The sequence below is a fragment of the Phyllostomus discolor genome, chromosome 1, assembly GCF_004126475.2.
Source record: "Phyllostomus discolor isolate MPI-MPIP mPhyDis1 chromosome 1, mPhyDis1.pri.v3, whole genome shotgun sequence".
In the NCBI taxonomy this organism is placed as follows: domain Eukaryota; kingdom Metazoa; phylum Chordata; class Mammalia; order Chiroptera; family Phyllostomidae; genus Phyllostomus; species Phyllostomus discolor.
In genome coordinates, this window is record NC_040903.2 from 191,377,116 (window position 1) to 191,395,501 (window position 18,386).

Genomic DNA, 18,386 nt, shown 5'->3' on the forward strand with positions numbered 1-18,386 from the left:
CTTGCCAAAGAATTTTCCTAGCTTCTCACTATCTTGCCTCATTTCCATGTGTTTTCAACAGGATGTAACACCCCAATGCCAACATATCCAAAACTGAACTTAAGATCTCAACTCCCTTCCCCTGTGTCTTTTTCAAAACCTGGTAATCAGAGAGCCAGAAAGCTGGAGGGAAGACCTGTTATCTCTCTACCACCTCCTCTCTAAGTATTGCTGAAATCTTGATAGTTCTCTCCCACTGCTGTGTCAGGGAGCTGGTCTTCTCCAGGCCTGTCCATTTTCCACAGGACACCAGGTCACTAGATTTACAGTGCAGATTTGATTTGCCACTTCCTGACTTGAAAACCATAGAGGCTCCCTAGTGTTTTTGCAATCTGGGCCCTGGCCTGTCCTCCTGCCTCATCTCTCTCCAAAGTGCTGAATAAACCCTGGGCTGGGGGATTGTGATTTGCTCTCTTAGGGCTGAAGACATTTGCCTATTCTGCTTGGAAACCCTTTCCTACTTCCCCTTTGATTCCTGGCTAAAACCTTCAAGGTTCAGGTATTGCCTCTTCTGAGAAGTCCCTGTTGCTCTTCCTGGGTCTGAGTCAGCACCTTCTGCTGTTCCCACCACACCCTGTGCACAGTTGCATCATAACAGTTAGCACTGTATGCGTTTTCCCTGCTTGTCTTCTCACTAGGCTATGAGCTTGAAGGCTGCAACCAAACTTTATATCCCTAGGACTTAGCAGAGTGCTAGGCACGCAGTAAGTACACAGTCAGCTTTTGTTGAAGGAAGAATGGGGGCAAAGCATCTGAAGGGAGATGCTTTTCTAGCCAAAGTTTTCTAGCCAAAGAATGCCTCTTTGGGGTATTGATTATTTCAGCTGGTCCATTTTAAGAAACAGCAGGCATGGGAGAAACCATGTAGAAGTTACTTTCTATAACAGCACATTTACATTTTAATGGTGTTTCCCTTCTGTAGCAGGCTTGCATTCACTATTCATGTAGAAGGCAGGGACTTAAATCTTCATAACAATCTTACCCTTGTGTACTGTGCTTTTCCTAGTAACCTCCTGTAGTCTACTTTCTATTAGGGTGGTCAGTGATGCGGGCTGTGAAAAAGTTCACAAAGAGAAGAAAAGGCAGAAAGCAAAGTTTTATACACTTTCCAAGAGGGGAAAGGGGCATGGTGTGGAGAAATACATCAGCAGCTGAAGTAGGGACTTTGAGCTTTTTTGGCTAATTGGGGTGGTTATAGAGCAGGATGTTTCCGTTGGTCTTAACACAGGCTGCAGCTTGTTCTGATGTTATCTTTGGGTGCAGGGTCCAGGCGTTGCGGTCTGGCACATCTTGTTTTGTAAGTTTTCGGGACCTCCGTGCCTTCAGGGTGCTTCCAGTAATTTTCTAATACTGAGAATAGAGGTTCATAAAATGAGAGTCAGTCAAGCTAGCTCTGGCAAAGAGGGCCTGAAAAGGGGGCTTTTGTCCTATTACTGTTCTTGCTTCCCAGTCATTTCCAGTCCTGGGGACATAAGCTCTGAAGAGTCAAATGGCAATCACGTTTAACAAGGTCATAGTCCTGCTTGGCAAGTGGTGCCACCATAGCAAATGGCACTGATTTTGACCTTTCCCTCTCCATCCCCATCATCTTTTGTCTTTATCTGAAGGTGGTCTTTAGGTGGTGCCATTTTGGTAGAACTCAGTGTTCCCGGGCCTCTACCATGTGTACAGGTGATATACATGTTTTCCCTGCTAATCTGTCTCGTGTCAACTTGATTATTAGACCAGTCAAAAGAACCTTGAAGAGTAGAGGAAATTTTTCCTCCCCAACACATGCAAGTTTTCCCCTGTAACTTCTGTTGACCTAAGAACATCCAAACCTGTAGAAGAATTTTATGAGTTTATTTGAGTTGTGGGACAGGAAGACACTTTCCTGTACCCTCAAGGTTCTTTCAGCCAGTCTAATAATCAAATTGGCATGAGACAGATTATCTCATGATAATCTCAAGAGAAAATAACCAAATTTTATTACATACATATGTGTGGGAACCCCACATACATGAGAGAGTCAGAGACCCCACACACATAAGAGGTTCAGAGACAGAGGGAAAATGGGTATAAAAGACATTCCGAACCAGGGATGAGGTAAGGTGCCTTGGGGCTTCAAAACGTCATTTCAGAATGATAAGGGCAGATGATTCATAAATAAAAGTTTGCCCTGTCCTATGGGTAGGTCAAAAGAGGTTATCTTTAATAGGCAGAGCCCCTAATTTAAGTTCTTGTAGGTAGTTAAGGGAGAGGTACAACTCTCTCTCAAGTGAAGCCAAAGTCTCCTTTAGCACAAAACAATCTATAATACTACTGAGGTACATACATCTTGGGGTGGCCATTCTGAACGCCCACAGAACCAAACAGAGGACACTCTTGGAAGTAAGATCTCAACAGACTGAGAAAATTGCAGCTTCTTTTATACATTTGGAATTAAGGAGGGAACATAAGATTACATGAAGGTGGGGTTAAGATTATATGTTCTCTTGAGGGTGGTCATGCCTCCAAGGGGTATGAAAAAAGAGGAGTACTCTGACATTTTGAAGGTGTGTTAACTTAGATACACAGAAACAATGGACAGAGCTTGTTTAAAGCATAAACCTTTTACTAAAGAGGTTATATTCCCAGGGCTTGACTACCCATCACAACCTGTCTGGTAGGAATTTATAATCAGATCATCCTGTGAAATTACTTTCAGTCACTGGACTTGTCAGCTTAATTGGAGACTTTTTTGTCCACACTTGACATTGTCATCCATGGGATTTTCTCAGATCACTATTTCCTTTCTCTTAAAATGAGTTGCTTCTTAGAAGCCATCTGGTTTCCCAGATTTTTAAGAATGTATGACTCAGTATGTAATTTTCTCAGAAAACTTAAGAATGGATCTACCATTTGACCCAGCAATTCCACTGCTAGGATTATATCCTAAGAACCCTGAAACAATCCAAAAGAACCTATGCACCCAATGTTCATAGCAGCACAATTTACAATAGCCAAGTGTTGGAAGCAACCTAAGTGCCCATCAGCCAATGAATGGATCAAAAAACTATGGTACATTTACACAATGGAATTCTATGCAGCAGAAAGAAAGAAGGGGCTCCTACCCTTTGCAACAGCATGGATGGAACTGGAGAGCATTATGCTAAGTGAAATAAGCCAGGTGGTGAAAGACAAATACCATATGGTCTCACCTTTAACAGGAACCTAAACAACAAAACAAACAAGCAAGCAAAATATAACCAAAGACACTGAAATAGAGAACAGGCTTACAATGACCAGAGGGGAGAGAGGAGGGAATTTCAGGGGAAAAGGGGAAGGGTTTACAGGAACTAGTATAAAGGACACGTGGACAAAAACTAGAGCAGGGTGGAAAAGGGAGGGAGGTGGGGAGGCCTGCGGGGGTGGCCTGGGATGGGAGTAAAAGACAGAAAACTGTACTTGAACAACAATAAAATAATATAAAATAATAGAATAGAATAAATAAAATAATAAAATAGGTAGTTGGTTACACACACACACACACACACACACATACACACAATGTATGACTCAGAGAATTCAGCATGATGACATTGATATTGAGACAGTTTTTCTTTAACTGTCATATATCAAACTGTTTAATTCTTAAAAGGTGTTTGGCTACCAGTTGACGAATTATTCGAGCTAAATGTTAGTGGATGATAATGACCAGTTTTTGTCCCTTTTTTGAAACATACTTGTTTTTGAACCAGGACCTGAGTAGCTAATGATGACTGCTTCAGGTAAGGCTGACCTCTAGTTACTTAGACAGAGATTGTGTTATTCTTTAAATAGCCAAAATAGCACAAGTCAGAGGCCCAGAACCTAAGGAATTATTGTGGGTGGTTTAAATAATTTAACTCTTGAATAAATTTATTCTCTATTAATGACCAAACTCTTGTTAGTGTGTGTGTGTTAATACAATAGGTATAGTAATGCTCAGATTTGAAGAGAAGAAAGACAAAATCTTCCTGACTCCCTCCCTCAGCCCTGGAGGCCAGAACCACTGAATAGGAAGAGAAGTAGAAAACTCCTTCCTGTGTGACTCAAGAATTAAGACACTGCAGGGTGGGGCATTGTGGTTAGGGCTTAGGGTGAACTGGCTGTTGGCGTAGCTGTAGTTTTGTTTGTTTGTTTGTTTGTTTTAGCTTATTTGACCCAAACTGATGACAATTGCTGGGAAGTAAGATCTCTGGAGAAGGAGTTTTGTAATTTCTTTTATACATTTGGAATTAAGGAGGCAATGTAAGGAAGCTTGCCTGAAGGTGGGAGGAAAGCTAGGTGAGGTGCCCAGGTGGGGATCTCCATGACTGGATCACAGGATAGTTAACAAAACTATATGCTCCCTTGAGGGTGGGAAAAGGGTCTGGAAAAAGAGAATTACTCTGTCATTCCAAAGACACATGAACCTAGATGCACAAGGACAAGGGACATGGCTTGCTTAAGGCAAAGATAAACCTTTTAGAGGCCCGGGTGTGACTGCCCACCTCCATCTGCCCAGTTAAGAATTTGTGATCACATCACCTTGTTATGCCACTTTTGGTCAGATTTATTAGAGCCACCCCTTTCATCCAGAGCTCCCCCTACTGGTCATAACTCAATCCCAAGGATGCATCAGTGACCAGCCTTTTGGTTGGATAGTGTGTTTTCACGGTGCTAGGAAGTCTCAATATTGGGGTCATCTTATCACGTTTTCCCAAAAGGGAAGGGTGGGTAAATGGAAGGCAGTGAGGTCTGAGGTCATCAAGTTACAGAACAGCAAGTAGGGGCCTGCTGCCCGCCTCCACCCTCTGGGCAAAAGTCCAGAGGCAAAGATTCAGTGATAAAGGAAAGGAGTCTTTGTTCAAAAGCTACACAATTCTGGAATAACAGCTTTCCACACGCATTAGTCACTTAAGCCCATCAGTTAAGTCTAAACTCTTTAGTTACAGTTTAATCACTCAAATCTATCAGTTAAGGCTAAAATCTTGAGAACACCTTAGCTCCCCATCATTGCCTCTGTTTGTTTTTAATTATCTTATTTCTATAGGATTAGTTTACAAACCAAAACAACATAAGATACAAAAGCTACACAATTTTGGAAGAATGGCAGGCTTCTGCCTCAGAGCCCATCCCCTCTAGGACACCCAAAGAAGAATAACCCTGCCACTCTCTGCCAGGCCAGCCCGATCCTAGGCTGCACCTGGAGTTTCTTCTTCCATCCAAAATACCATCCTTTGGGAAACACAGGCAGCTGCAGCACCATCTCCCAGGTATCCCTGAGGAAAAGAGCCAAAGAGCCAGTTTCTGCCCTCCTTTTATTTTTTATGTTTTTTTTAAAGATTTATTTGTTTAGTGACAGAGAGAAAGGGAGGGAGAAAAAGAAGGAGAAAAACGTCAATGTGTGGTTGCCTCTCACTCACCCCCACTGGGGACCTGGCCTGCAACCCAGGCATGTGCCATGACTGGGAATCCAACCGGTGACCCTTTGATTAGCAGGCCAGCACTCAACCACTGAGGGCGTGCCCTCCTTTTATTTTAAATCTTCTGGCCCATAACTCCTGCTCTTTGGAAGTATTCAGCTTCTCAGCCAATCCCATTGGCTGTTTACCATTGCCTTGGGCAACCTCCTCCTTCCCACTCCTCCCCAGTGATATGATCAGATCTCTATCATTCATTGCAAAAAAACCACTCTAGATCTTTCCCTCCTGGGAATTATCATGATCTGTCTTGTCACCTTTCTTATTTTTCTATATCTGCACCTAGAATAACATTTACATAAACCATAAAGGGAGGATTAAAAGCTATCTTACACATCTTCAGTAATCATTAACAGTTGGAATATATAGAAAAAGCCAAAGACCAAGTATAACTGTTATAATGACTCCTACCATTAGCAGACAGGTAAAGACAATTGAACAATTGGTTTCTGAGCACAACATCAATTTGTAGGTAAACAGGCCTTGTCGATGTCTTGGGACAGATACCACCTCTGATGGTGGTGGCATCTTGTCCTTGTGAAGTCTATGGTGTCTGCTGTAGGTGGAGGTGAGTGGCAGAGTCCAGGGTAGATGTCCACTCAGTCTGGCACCTGATATGTCCCTTTCAGTGAGGTTGGAGAATGTTATTTTATGAATGTCCGTTCCAATAAACAGGATCTCCAGGTGGCAGTCAGTGGTCTCCGAAGTCCTTGTATCCTGGGAGCTCTTTGTTAAAGGAAGTAGTTACCTATTTGGTATTCTCTTAAAGTAATTTTATAAGACCTTGGCAATAATGTAAGATGTATCCTTTTAGTAATGTCAGCTCATAAGTTCCTTCATCTAATTTAAGTCCACCCTAAATGCACTATGATATATGAAGGAATTAAAAAGGGGGGTGGGGCGGTTCTAGGTAGCCCAGAAGAACCGAGCAGCTATTTTGGGTTTCCCATTCTCAACTATTTGTTTAATTTATGCCCATTGTTTACCCATACTATATATCCGAGAATTTTTTATCACTTATTTACAATGCTTCCCATGCAATTTAGCATAAAAAAATTTTTTTCACATCACAGTTATTCCTATATATACTGATATTTTAACGCTTAAAACTTCAATTTCTAATGAAAACTAAGAAGTAAGGAATTAGCATTTTTCAGCTAAGCCAATTGATGAAGACATTTATAACTTCTGGGAACATATTTCATAGACATCAACATTATTAACATGGAATTATTTTTGTAAAGCCTGGATAAAATATTATATTTAATATCAATAACTCAAAAGATGTCTGTTCTACTTAAATCAGCAAACTTAAACTAACTTTGATTTACTAAGGATTAACCTTAGGTCACATGAGCTTGAAAAGCTTTGGAGTTATTTTCTGTATTTCTGAGAATTTTATAATACCCAATCCTTAGAATCATTTGCCTTCAAATCAGTTCATTTTAATTAATTAAATTAATTTCAAAGGTAGGAAATTATCTCACAACACACATATGTAGACACACAGAGACACAGAGACTTTAGCCCTGAGGAAAAACTCACTAATTTATAAAATTTGGATCCAGATGTTGTTCTGGCAGTTGGGATAAGAAGACACACAGAATCTGTGTGTGTCCTTGACAAGTACAGCAAGTTGCAAATGATCTTCCCCCTTTTAAAGTAATGACAGCTGTTTCTAATTCCTTGAAAGAATCGGATTGCCATATAAATGTAAGTTGATCCATTTATTTGAATCCTCTTTTTGAAGTTTTGAGATACCAATTAAAGATGCTTTCCCTTCATTCTTCCTCATTTTATAGCTGGCTTTTTCTAACTGTGTAAAAGATGAATTCAGGAGTATCAAAGGATCTGCATTTCGGCAATCGTCCTGCAGAAGTATTAATGGGAGGTGGACTGTGGTTAGGCTGGTTGGCCTTAGAGGCACAATTTCCCACATTAATTTTAGTTTCCTTTGAGATCTGTGGAGTCTGAACAAGTGCCTAGGGAAAACCAGCCTTTACAAGCATGTCTCTGGATGAGTCCGATGTGGGGGCTACCCCTCTAGGCTCCAGGCCTTCCAGGACATCTGTCCTCAGGCAGCCTCACAATGATTCTTAGGCATCTACACACACCTGAGATTTGGGTTGTGGAAGCGAGCGTCCTATCTCATTCAGAGCCAAAGCAAGTTCAGTCTCTCACTTAACCAGCAAAGACTTTGTTCAGCTTCTCAGTAAGCAATCCAATTAAAAGTCAAAATTAAAAGAAGCAGTCACCCATTATTTTTCCCTTTCTCAGCCCCTACCCATCCACCCTGAGGATCTTAAAGATTTTGTTTATTTTACTCAGAGAGAGGGCAAGGGAGGGAGAGAAACATGCAAGAGATACATCAATCGGTTGCTGGGACCTGGTCCATAACCCAGGCACGTGCCCTGACTGGGAATTGAACCAGTGACCCTTCAGTTTGCAGGCTGGCATTCAACCCACTGAACTACACCAGCCAGGGCCCACCTTGAGGGTTTTATAAGAACAGCTCAAATAAAGTCAGGACCTGCCACTTAATGCCGGGAGGACTAGAATTCCATGAGAAAACTCACCATTGTTCCCCCAGTGCAAAGCAGGGAGCTGGTGGGGCACCATGGGCCCATGCTGGTACCGAGCACCAGGTTCCAGCCCAGAGGGTGGTCCTGGGTGGGCTTCTTCAGAATCCTGCTGACACCAAGTAAATTTTGATTGGTCAGAGATGTCCAAACCTGCAGAAAATTTTTATAAGGGTTTATTTGAGCCAAACCGGTGACATTCTAGAAAGCAAGATCTCAATGCTCTGGAGAATGATAGGTTAGCAGTTTCTTTTATACATTTGGAAGTAAGAGAAATAAGGAAAATTACATGAAATGGGAGAAAGCAAGGTAGAAGATAGCTAAGATTACATTCGCCCTTAAGGGTGGTGACAGGAAGGAGGTCTGGAAAAGAGGATTACTTCTGTCATTTCAAAAGCATGTGAACCCAGATGCACAGGGCTTGCTGCAGGCAAAGGTAAACCTTTTGCCGTCCTGGCCTGACTACCCACCATGACCTGCCCCGTTAGAATTTCATGGTGGCATCACCCTGTCCCGTCACTGTTGGTCAGATTGATTACAGAGCCCCTTTTCATCCACATGGCCTTGCCTGTGCATGCTTTTACAGGGAACGTAGAAAATCCAAGCTGTGTGTGACAGCCGGACTCTTTAGGAACTCTTTCAATGAGAAATCAGTGGACCTGTATTTGTTTTCTAATTCTCACCAAAAATCCTGTCCTTAAAAATGACATAGTCAGATCACAGAAGATTTCGGGGTGCCTTAGATTACACCACCAGTTTCAAGGAACAGGAAATGGGCAGGATGGGAGGGAAGGGGTTCAGAATAAGCCTCCCCCAAATGTGCCACTTTGGCACGTGGACTGCTTTCAGCTGAAGTCAGCAAAGGCCCAGGAGGCACAGCAAGAGCGTTCTCATTTCCCCTTGAACTGCCTAAATGCTTTCAGATAGAGAGCCTGGTCCGGGAAGAGAGTTATCACCAGAGATAACTACAAAGAGTGTGGGCTAGACACAGTAAGCTGGAAGGGGCTTGGCAGGTCCCATCTGTTCAAAGTCCAAAGTCCTCTATTTCTGCCTGGTTTGGCAAAACTTTGTTAACCAAAAATTTGCTTTTCCCATCTTCCTATAAACTGTCTTTGTTCCCTTTGAAGCCCCGGTCAACTAACCCCTTCTCCAGTTGTCTGGGGGAGTCGATTTAACCAGTGGAAGAACCTAGAAGGGAAGAAAAAAAAAGTTTTCTTCCCCTGTAGGAAGAACCACAAAGATGCCTCATCCAGTTGAACTGATATGTAACTCCTGGCCCATGTAGGCTTTTTCTTATCTCTTTTAATCCTTATAACAACCATGGGAGGTAGGACAAGCTTAGAAACTATACTTGGCTGGAGAGCTTGACTCTCTAGGAAGTTATGGGCCAGACGGCAGGAAATCTCCCTTTGTGTCTGTTGTGGCGCTTGACCCACGGTGGCGAGATGGGCAAGAGGTGACATGGCAGCACTCAGCTTGCAGCCCAGAGCAGTACGGGACACGGTCTGTCGCATGTGAGGTTCCTGGGGAACACTGATCACGATGCCAACAGCCTGATATGTCTTCTTTTCAATGCTTTCTGGAACAAGGTGGAGGAGTATCAAGAGGTTAGAGCAGGGAAAAAGGTCACGTTCTGAAGAGCAGTACTTCTCCCCAGGGGTTGTTGCTGTCTGTCCCTGCGGCTGGACGTGGGAGTAGCTTGAAGTTTTGTCAGCAGACCATTTCTCAGCAAAGCTTGAGTCTCGCCCTAAATGAAGGAGACTGGCTCCTCCCACCTCCTTGCCTGCGCTGAAGCCAGAGGCAAGGGTGCCTTCGGGCTGACAGTCTGTCTGCGCAAGACCGAGCTGACCCACGGTGATTCAGAGGTGCGGAGGGGACTGACGTGAGTGTGGTTCATAGGGCACACGTTACTGAGCCTGTCTTCAGATGGTGATACTCTCTGCTCTCCTTAGGGAAGGAGGAAAGATGTAGTTGGAGAAGCAATTACCAGGAAACACTAACAGTGTTGAGAGTCATCACAGTTACATGTCCAGGGTCAAGTTTTCAAGTTTATTCTTTTACTCAAGGATCACATTTGTGCAAAGGCATCTCTCTTTTTTTTTTTTTTAATTTTTTAAAGACTTTATTTATTTATTTTTAGAGAGGGAAGGGAGGGAGATAGAAAGAGAGAAACATCAATGTTCAGTTGCTGGGGGTCATGGCCTGCAACCCAGGCATGTGCCCTGGCTGGGAATCGAACCTGGGACACTTTGGTTCCCAGTCCGCGCTCAATCCACTGAGCTACACCAGCCAGGGCAAAGGCATCTCTTAACACCATGTTTGTACCATTTGATCTTGAGATTGACTGTGGTATATGTTAGAGGGACGTGTCTGAAATCACTGGCCAGGATGCCCGGGGTCACCTTCTTCTCGAGGCCAAAGGTGACATGTGGGCCTAACGGATCTTACTAGTACTCGGTGTATTTTTATTACTAGCACTGGGAGAGAAGGGATGAGGCTGTGTCAGTCTGCACAGAGCTTTGCTTTTTCCCACTGCAAGTCAGACTGGAGAGCCCTTTCCAGTTGGTTCCAAATCTGTTTGTCGTTCAAGCTCCAAGTACCAGTCTCCCCACCCGTCTCCCTCAGTGGCAGCCTTCACGGTGTCCGATAACACCTAGCTATTGCAGGGGCAACAGCACAGCGGAGTGGGGAGGGAAAAGATGTTGAGAGTGCTGGCTGGAGTCTCCTCAGGGACTCTGAAGAACTGAACGGGAACAAACCTGTGTACTTGCGTGATATCTCTTTCCTGAAGGTACCAAACATTTTGGAGGTTGGGCCTGAAGAAGCAAAGAGCTGATGTTTAGATACCCCAGGACACAAGGTTCTTGAGATTGTACAGCCTTGGGGAATTAAATGCACTAAATACAACTCAGACATCTTCATTTTATTGATGGTAGCCAAATGAGTTCACCTTAAGTAACAGTCTCTTCAAAGTTATTACCCAAATCACATTTTAGGGATGAGAGAAAGTCTGCTTATTTCCGATGGCCTGAATGGGCTTGGGCATTCTTTTCCTAGTTTAGACCACCTCTAGGAACACTGCAGCTGTGTTTTCAATAAGCCGGGTTTCCAGCTACAGCTTCAGGGTTTTAAGAATTAGCAGGAACATTCCTTTAAAATACTAGAAATCCCTTTGCATGGAATTAAATGTGCCATGTACAATGTCTGAGTCTTTAACTTTATTTCTTTAAGGTTTTATTTATTCTTAGAGAGAGGGGAAGGGAGGGAAAAAGAGAGGGTGAGAAACATCAGTCAGTCAGTTGCCTCTTGAATGTGCCCCAACTGGGGACTGGCCCACAACCCAGGAATATGCCCTGACCAGGAATTGAACCAGCGACCTTTTGCTTTGTGGAAAGATGCCCAACCAACTGAGCCACACCAGTCAGGGCTGAGTCCATAATCTCAGTGTCTTTGTTTCTCTCCAGGTTTCACAGACTTGTTATTCCTGACAAGTCATAAACACTCTGTCCTACTCAGGCTGTTTGCAAGAACTGGCACTGATGGACCCCTAAGTTTCCTCCAGATCTGTTACTCTGCCAGTGGGCTACCTGGGGCTCGGCGGACTCTCCCGTGTGTCAGCCCACTTCAACACCCATCTCCCTTGACTTGCCGGGAGCCTTGGGAGCAGCTGGAGATCCCCGTAAGTGGGAGTCAGAGCAGTAGGGGAAGCGAAGTTACCTTTATGCTTTTGAAAAATGCCTGCTCACTCATAACACTGTCTTCTGTGAGTCTCCAACCAAAGCGCGAAGCAGGCTTGCTCTTAAACAGTTGGCACTATTTAACTTTGCTGAATTTCTCCTTCCAAAGTCTGTGAAACCAGCAGATGTTCGGACTTGCAGCTATCTCTGTAAAGCTTCAGGCATAGTGTGGTGTGTGGGGGCAGACAATTATGTTCCTTTTCCCTCTTTGCTATCACTGGCTTCTTCCAGGGATTCCCTAGTGATCAGGACCCTAAATAGAAGTGCTGTCCACAGGCATTGCTAAGGTCAGGTAGGGCTGTTTTGATTCCTTCCCCACCAGCTGGTTGCATCATTCTGTTGATGCACTCGTGTTCTTGTTTCACTCCAGTGGAGCCTGGAGATGTTTATCAAGGCCAAAGGTGACATCTTGCCCTAAAAGATCATAATAGTATTCAGTGTGTTTTTATTACCAGCACCGGGAGAGAAGAAATGAGGCTGTGTCAGTCTGCACAGAGCGTTGCTTTTCCCCACTGCAGGTCAGAAAGGAGAGCCCTTTCCAGTTGGTTCCAAGTCTGTTTGTGACACGGGCGTCCTTGAAGTTTGGGTTCATTCTATCCTACCTACAGTGCCTTCTTAAAAGAGAGGAAAGAGCGGTGATGAGACATTAGGTCTCCTCTGAGCTTGACTTACAGATGAGATAACCTGAAGCACAAAAAAGTTCACGAAAGGGACAGTTCCCTCAAGCACGACAGGCAGGTATTCCTTCCACATTACAGTATTTGCTCTTTTCACTATTACTCTAAGATTTTTGGAAAATTAGTGAGACTGCTCTGACCAGCATGGCTCAGCTGGTTGGGCATCATCCCCCAAAGCGAAAGGTTGCCAGTTGGTGTCCTGGTCAGGGCACGTGCCTGGGTTGCAGGCCCAGTGCCGGTTGGGGCGGGTGAGAGAAGCAACTCATCTCTCACACACCGATGTTTCTGTTCCGCTCTTCCTCCCTGCTTTCCCCTCTCTCTAAAAATAAATACCTAAAATCCTAAAAAAAAAAAAATTAGACCATTTCTTGTGCCTTAAAAAAAAAGATTTTAATTATTATTTTTAGAGGAGGGAGAGAAACATCAATGTGTGAGAGATGTGTGGATTGGTTGCCTCTCATACGCCCCCAGCTGGGGACCTGGCCCGCAACCCAGGCATGTGCCCTGACTGGGAATCGAACCAGCAACCTTTTGGTTTGCAGGCTGCCACACCAGCCAGGGCTCTTGTGCCTTTTGAACAAGAATTGCCACACGCAGCACTCTGATAGTCATAGCTTCATTATTGCTCAGTTCATTGTGCTCTTACAATAAAATAACCTCCCATCAGCCTCCCCACTCCTCCCCACTCTTCCAGCCCGTGGGTTGCAAGTCACGTTCCCTACAACCTCGTATTGCACTGCGCCAATGTGCAAACTTCTCATTTCTATGAAACTGCTCAAGTGTTTTCCAAACACAGCATGTACAATTCTTCTTTCAGGCTCTTGTTCACTCTTTAGAAACCAGTGCTAGGCCCTACTTCACTAGTCCTTTGGGTGCTACAATGCTATTGGAACAGTAGGCATTAGGGGAGAAAGCTCCCAAGAGGCTATACCAGGATGGTGTAGTATATTTACTGACTCAGCTCTGGAATGAACTACAGTAGTTAGGGTTACCAGTAGTTAGGATCATAAACATAAGTATTTGTGTTCTTAATCACTTAAAGGTTACCGCAGTCAGTAGAATTTAAAAGTACTCATTGTGGCAGAGATTGCTAGCCATCTGCCAAAATCCACTCTCATCATCTTCTGGACCTCAGTTAGACCTGCATTTGCTGGCCAGGGCCATGTGAGCAGGGGTGACGTACCACTTGCTAGAACAGGACCTTTAAAAGCAGAAGTGTGCCTTCTCAGTGTTTGCTGCTTCTTCCGCTGCCTTGAACCTGGGGACACCTGACGCGCCATAGAGATGGCAAAGCCCTTGGTATGGCAGAGCCAGAAGCCAGGAGCCTGGTCTCTGAATCGCTGCATGAAGGGAAGCCTCCTGCTGACCTAGAATATCCGCCTGGATGTTAAATGAACAAGAAATCAATTTACTGGGTTTGATCCATTGTTTTGGGGAGGCTTCCTTACAGCACTTCGTCCTATCCAACGGCCCTATTTAAAAGAGCAATGTGGATGTTTGAGCATTAAGGTCCGCCGGGAGACAGCAGTCAGTCTGGGGAGTGGACAGGGCACTTTAACTGTTAGACACTTCCTTTCAACATTATAAAAAATTTCTATTGCCAGTAAGGAAAGAAAACAACAAAAACTAGCAAAACAGTGCTGGCACGAACTTTACTTGTAGGAGTCATTCCTTGGCCACCCCAACTGCCACTGAATTTCCTTTCACTCCTTTAGCACTCATTCTCCCTCGGCCTTCCCTGGGACGGACTGTGGAGATTAAAGAGCAGAGCTGGGAGTCCTGTTGGGCAGGCCACTCGGGCCGGGCCTCACAAGACAGTCATCCCTTCAGGGGGTCTGGTCCTCCCCAAACAGAAGTTTTGATGTGTGCAGAGCTCAGCAGACTTTCAGACCCAGAGATTCATGTGAACCACGATGTGTAACCCTACATGCCCGTGCGTAATCATGGCGGGCAACAGCCCGTCCAGCACCCACTGTTGGGAAGCCCTCTTGCTGATATGAGGGCAACTGGGAAACTAAGCAAATAACCAGAGGGCTGTCTGGTGAGCAAGGAATCAGAGCCAATGGAGTTGCGTGATCTTGAAGAACCCACCGTCCAGCCTGTGAATTAATCTAGTGATCCACTCCACAGAGTTATACATTTAATGACCAAAATCTTTTATGGAATTCAGTCTCTCTTCCTGGGACAGTGTTGCTATAAGACTCCCAAATTCTCTTTAGGTCCCTTTTTAGGCTTTCTGCAGCCGCCTTCTGATAAGTAAATAATAGTGAGTCCAGTGCTGTTTCCTGTCATACTTCCCTGAGTCCACATCCTAGATCCCATGGCTGGGCTCGAGTGCTCCCCACATTCTGTCACTCATCCAGCAGGTCGATCGCTTTAACTTCCATGTACTTCTTGGTCATGTGAGGATTAAGTGAGCTAAAGTAGTTTTCAAAAATTAGTTAATACTAACATTATTTAATTAGATTATAAACCTTTTGTAATTATACACCTCATATTAATCACCAGGCAAGCCCTGGTGTGTTACACCTCGTAAGGACTCAGATGCTTGGTGCAGCGTAAGGTGGTGCTGACGTGCACACGGACAGGGAGGCAGAGGCATCGAGGTGCAGGCACTACACGCAAAACCTGCCCGGCCCGGACTGTGTGGCCAGCAGTGGCAAGGCCTGACACTGACCTGAAAGTTCGTTAAAACCTCGTTTCTCTTAAATCTGAAGTTTCCTCATATATTTTGAGATTTGGAAGTGCATAATGGCTTTGCTCACGGCTGTTTTTCTTTCCTTTTAAAAGGTTTTGTAAGTGTTTTATTTAGTCTTTTTTCCCCGCCCTCCTTCCCGCCGTGTTTGGCCTGTTGTCATGTTCTTCTTCTACCTGCAACACCTCCCTCCCTTTCGTGCTGAGCTGTCCAGATCGTCTCTGGTTCTGGGCCTTTTCTATGATTGTTTTTGAAAATGCAGTGACCGAAAGATACGTAGAGGATTCCAGCTGCAGGGGCATCTGCCCTTTAACTGAGAGTGGGGTCAGGTTTTCTGTTCCGCTTCCAGCGCACTTTCGGGGGGTGACCCCCCCCACCCCGGTGGCCTTATGTTCCAGGTCACTGTTGGGCTTGGGCTGTAGGCCACTGCTTCATTTTTACGTTATGCTTCTGCATTTTTAAACATTTTATCAATAGTTTGGCTTTGGGTTGAGTTTGGGTTCAAGAAGTATAGCTCAAAATTGTACAACTTAAGTTCAAGATGGGTCCATGCTGCTCTGTCAGAACCTTAATCTTTACTACAAATCTCTGCAAATATTAAGATTCCAGTCCTGTGACCACTTCCCCTTCCTTCTCCAACATACCTGCACTCCAGCTGGAGCAGCAGGGTCTTAAGGATGTAATTGTGTTCTCCGGTAGTTCACATCCCTTCCTGACAGATTTGGATTATTTCGTCCACACCCTAAATGTGGCTGAGATGGAAAGGCTAGTGCTTACACCAAAGACAAAAATTAACGTGTACTGACTGATGTCACAGTTTGCTGGAATATGTGAAACCTGGGTTGGAAATGTTATAGTTGTCAGAATATATCACTAGTTGTTTTTTTAAAAAATATTATTTTTTATAGAGAAGTCAGTGCCTTTATTGGCCAAACAAGCTACTTGAGGGGGATGAAGCAGGAGTGGGTGGACCCTGCTGCCCAGCCAGCCCTGCTTCGTGGGCTTTTGTAGGCAGTGGAGAACTCGCCCAGGTAGTGGCTGATCATCTCGGGCTTAATCCCCACCTGGGTGAGGGTCTTGCCTTTGTAGGCGCCGACCATGCTGTCCCTGGCCATTGTCTCAGGCAGGAGGATCCTGTCCCGCCAGTGCATCTTCACCCCACTGGCTTCTCTGTGGGTGGTGGCTCCTGGTTGGCTCTGCACAGGCGCTTTGAGGGCCACTTCTGCCGCTGCAGCCGGGCGCTGCACAGCTGCAACAGCTGCTGGGAGGCCATGTCCAGCAGCTGGTCAAGGTGCACACGATGGTAGGAGACCTTGTGGAAGGTCTGCGTCTGCTCCACTTCTACCTTGTTCACTCTTCGGAGAGGACTGTCTGGTTCTTAAAGTATTGTAATCAAGTGAGATTCTTTGGGAGACAACCGCATAGTCAAGAGCACAAACTTTGGGGGCAGATGGCCCGGATTTGGTCCAGATTCTGACATTTAGCAGCTGTGTGACCTCAAGACCTAGGTTAATAATATGAAAATTCCTGTATATGTATTTTTGTCCTAAATAAACTTTCTTTAAATCCTGTTGGCTCCTCTTAGTGTTTTACTTCCACGTTAGAACCCTGAATAGAGGTCTAATTGCTACATAATTTGTGATCGTTAAAGTCAGTTAACATCTCTGCACCTCACTTTCCAAAACCCCTTCTTCATCTGCAAAATTGTGTTTCTAATGGCATTTCCCCACAGGACTGCTGGGAGATAATTCTGCCAGTCTTGTCACATTTTTAATTTCACTGTGAGAAAATGAGGATGATGCGTACATTGTCACAAGTTTTTGACTGTGGCCCAGCCCAGTAAAAGTTGGAATAACATTTCCAATTAATCTTACCATTCCCCGCTTTTTCCAGGCTGCCACCTAAAAGACTTTGGAGATTTGAGTTTCACTCCAGTCCCCAAAGACGACCTCTACAACAACTTGGTAGTGAATCCTCGCTCAGTGGGCCTCGCCAACCAGGAGCTGGCCGAGGTGGTGAGCAGGGCAGTGTCGGGCGGCTACAGCTGTGTCACGGTGGGAGGGGACCACAGGTAAGCTGGGAGCCGGGGTGCCGGTGGGGCTGGACTGCATGGTGCTTTGGGCTCATCAATCAGCTGGTCTCAGTTTCCTGAGTAAAACACCCTTCAGGGTTTTTGGGGTATGATGAAAAAACTTCATGAACAGAAACCTCACTTAAAGTGCAGGAGGGAGGCCAGGAGGAGAAACTCAATGCCCTGTCGGTCAATTTTGAAGCACAGCAGGAGGAGCTGTGCAATAGCCATCCCAACTTCTCTTCCCCTCAATAAGATTTCTTCTCCTTTCTTTTAGTGGTTGTGCATTTGGCCCACCACGCCTGCATGTTCTGGGTTACAATTCTCTGTTGTTCCCAAAGAAACCCATTTTCCTGGAGAAAAAGCTGGCTTTTTGTTTAAGGTCAACAGTGTGTATAACAGCATTTTGATGTCTAAGATCACGAGCTGCTGGAGGCACAAGTGGTCTTGTTAGGACATGTATCGTACGTAGGACAAGTTCAGAGGAGGACTAAGCAAAGTTTTTAGACACACAGTACTGTTTCATGCTTACCTCTTAGAACTCTTTCTTGAGAAACTGTCTTATGACTTCCATTTGGCTATTGGGAGAATTGGAAGGATCCACCAATAGGCTGGATTGGGGCTTTTTTTTTTTTTAAGTAGTTCTGCTAATAGGTTTATTCCAAATCCCCACTTGGCCTAAGAATACATCCTCTGCCCCCAAAGTAACTGCCCCAGGTGACTGAGCGGTAGAGCCTTCCTCTCTCCATGAATCAGCGTGTACTTCATGCAGCACTGCTCTGCTGTATTCTCAAGGAGCACTAAGGATTGTGGGAAACTTGTGATCTATTGGGTCTAGATGAAATCAATACACGTGGAACGAAACAAATTCTACAGAATTTCAGAAATCAGTCTGGGCTAGCACAGTCAGATTTTACAGGGGAGTATGATTTGAGCTAAGCAATGAAGGTTTTTGTTAGCAGAGAAAAAAAACAGCATTTGAGTACTAGGAGTATTGAGTACTTCATGTATATTTTCAGTTAATCACCATATTAATGACATGAGGCAAATACAGTTTATCTGATTTACTGCTGGGAGCACCGAGGGTCAGAGTTTAGATAACTTACCCAAAGTGCAGATCTGG

The 18,386-nt window shown here is 44.6% G+C and overlaps 1 protein-coding gene, 1 long non-coding RNA gene and 1 pseudogene across 4 annotated transcripts in view; 1 reads left to right on the plus strand and 2 right to left on the minus strand.

Annotated features, from left to right (window-relative positions):
* ARG2 (arginase 2) overlaps positions 1 to 18,386 on the plus strand; it is a 38,910-nt gene that overhangs the window by 12,902 nt on the left and 7,622 nt on the right. For all 3 annotated transcript variants that reach the window (XM_036011198.1, XM_028507289.2, XM_036011192.1), the window contains exon 3: positions 17,086 to 17,263. In XM_036011198.1, the coding sequence (XP_035867091.1) occupies positions 17,086 to 17,263 (178 nt within the window). The remainder of the gene's footprint in view (positions 1 to 17,085; positions 17,264 to 18,386) is intronic.
* On the minus strand, positions 6,724 to 9,844 carry LOC118497298. Its single transcript, XR_004899824.1, has 2 exons — positions 8,081 to 9,844; positions 6,724 to 7,158 (listed from the first exon to the last, which is right to left on the minus strand). It is a non-coding gene; the product is annotated as an uncharacterized LOC118497298 (long non-coding RNA).
* Positions 14,978 to 17,000, minus strand: LOC118497456 (annotated as a pseudogene).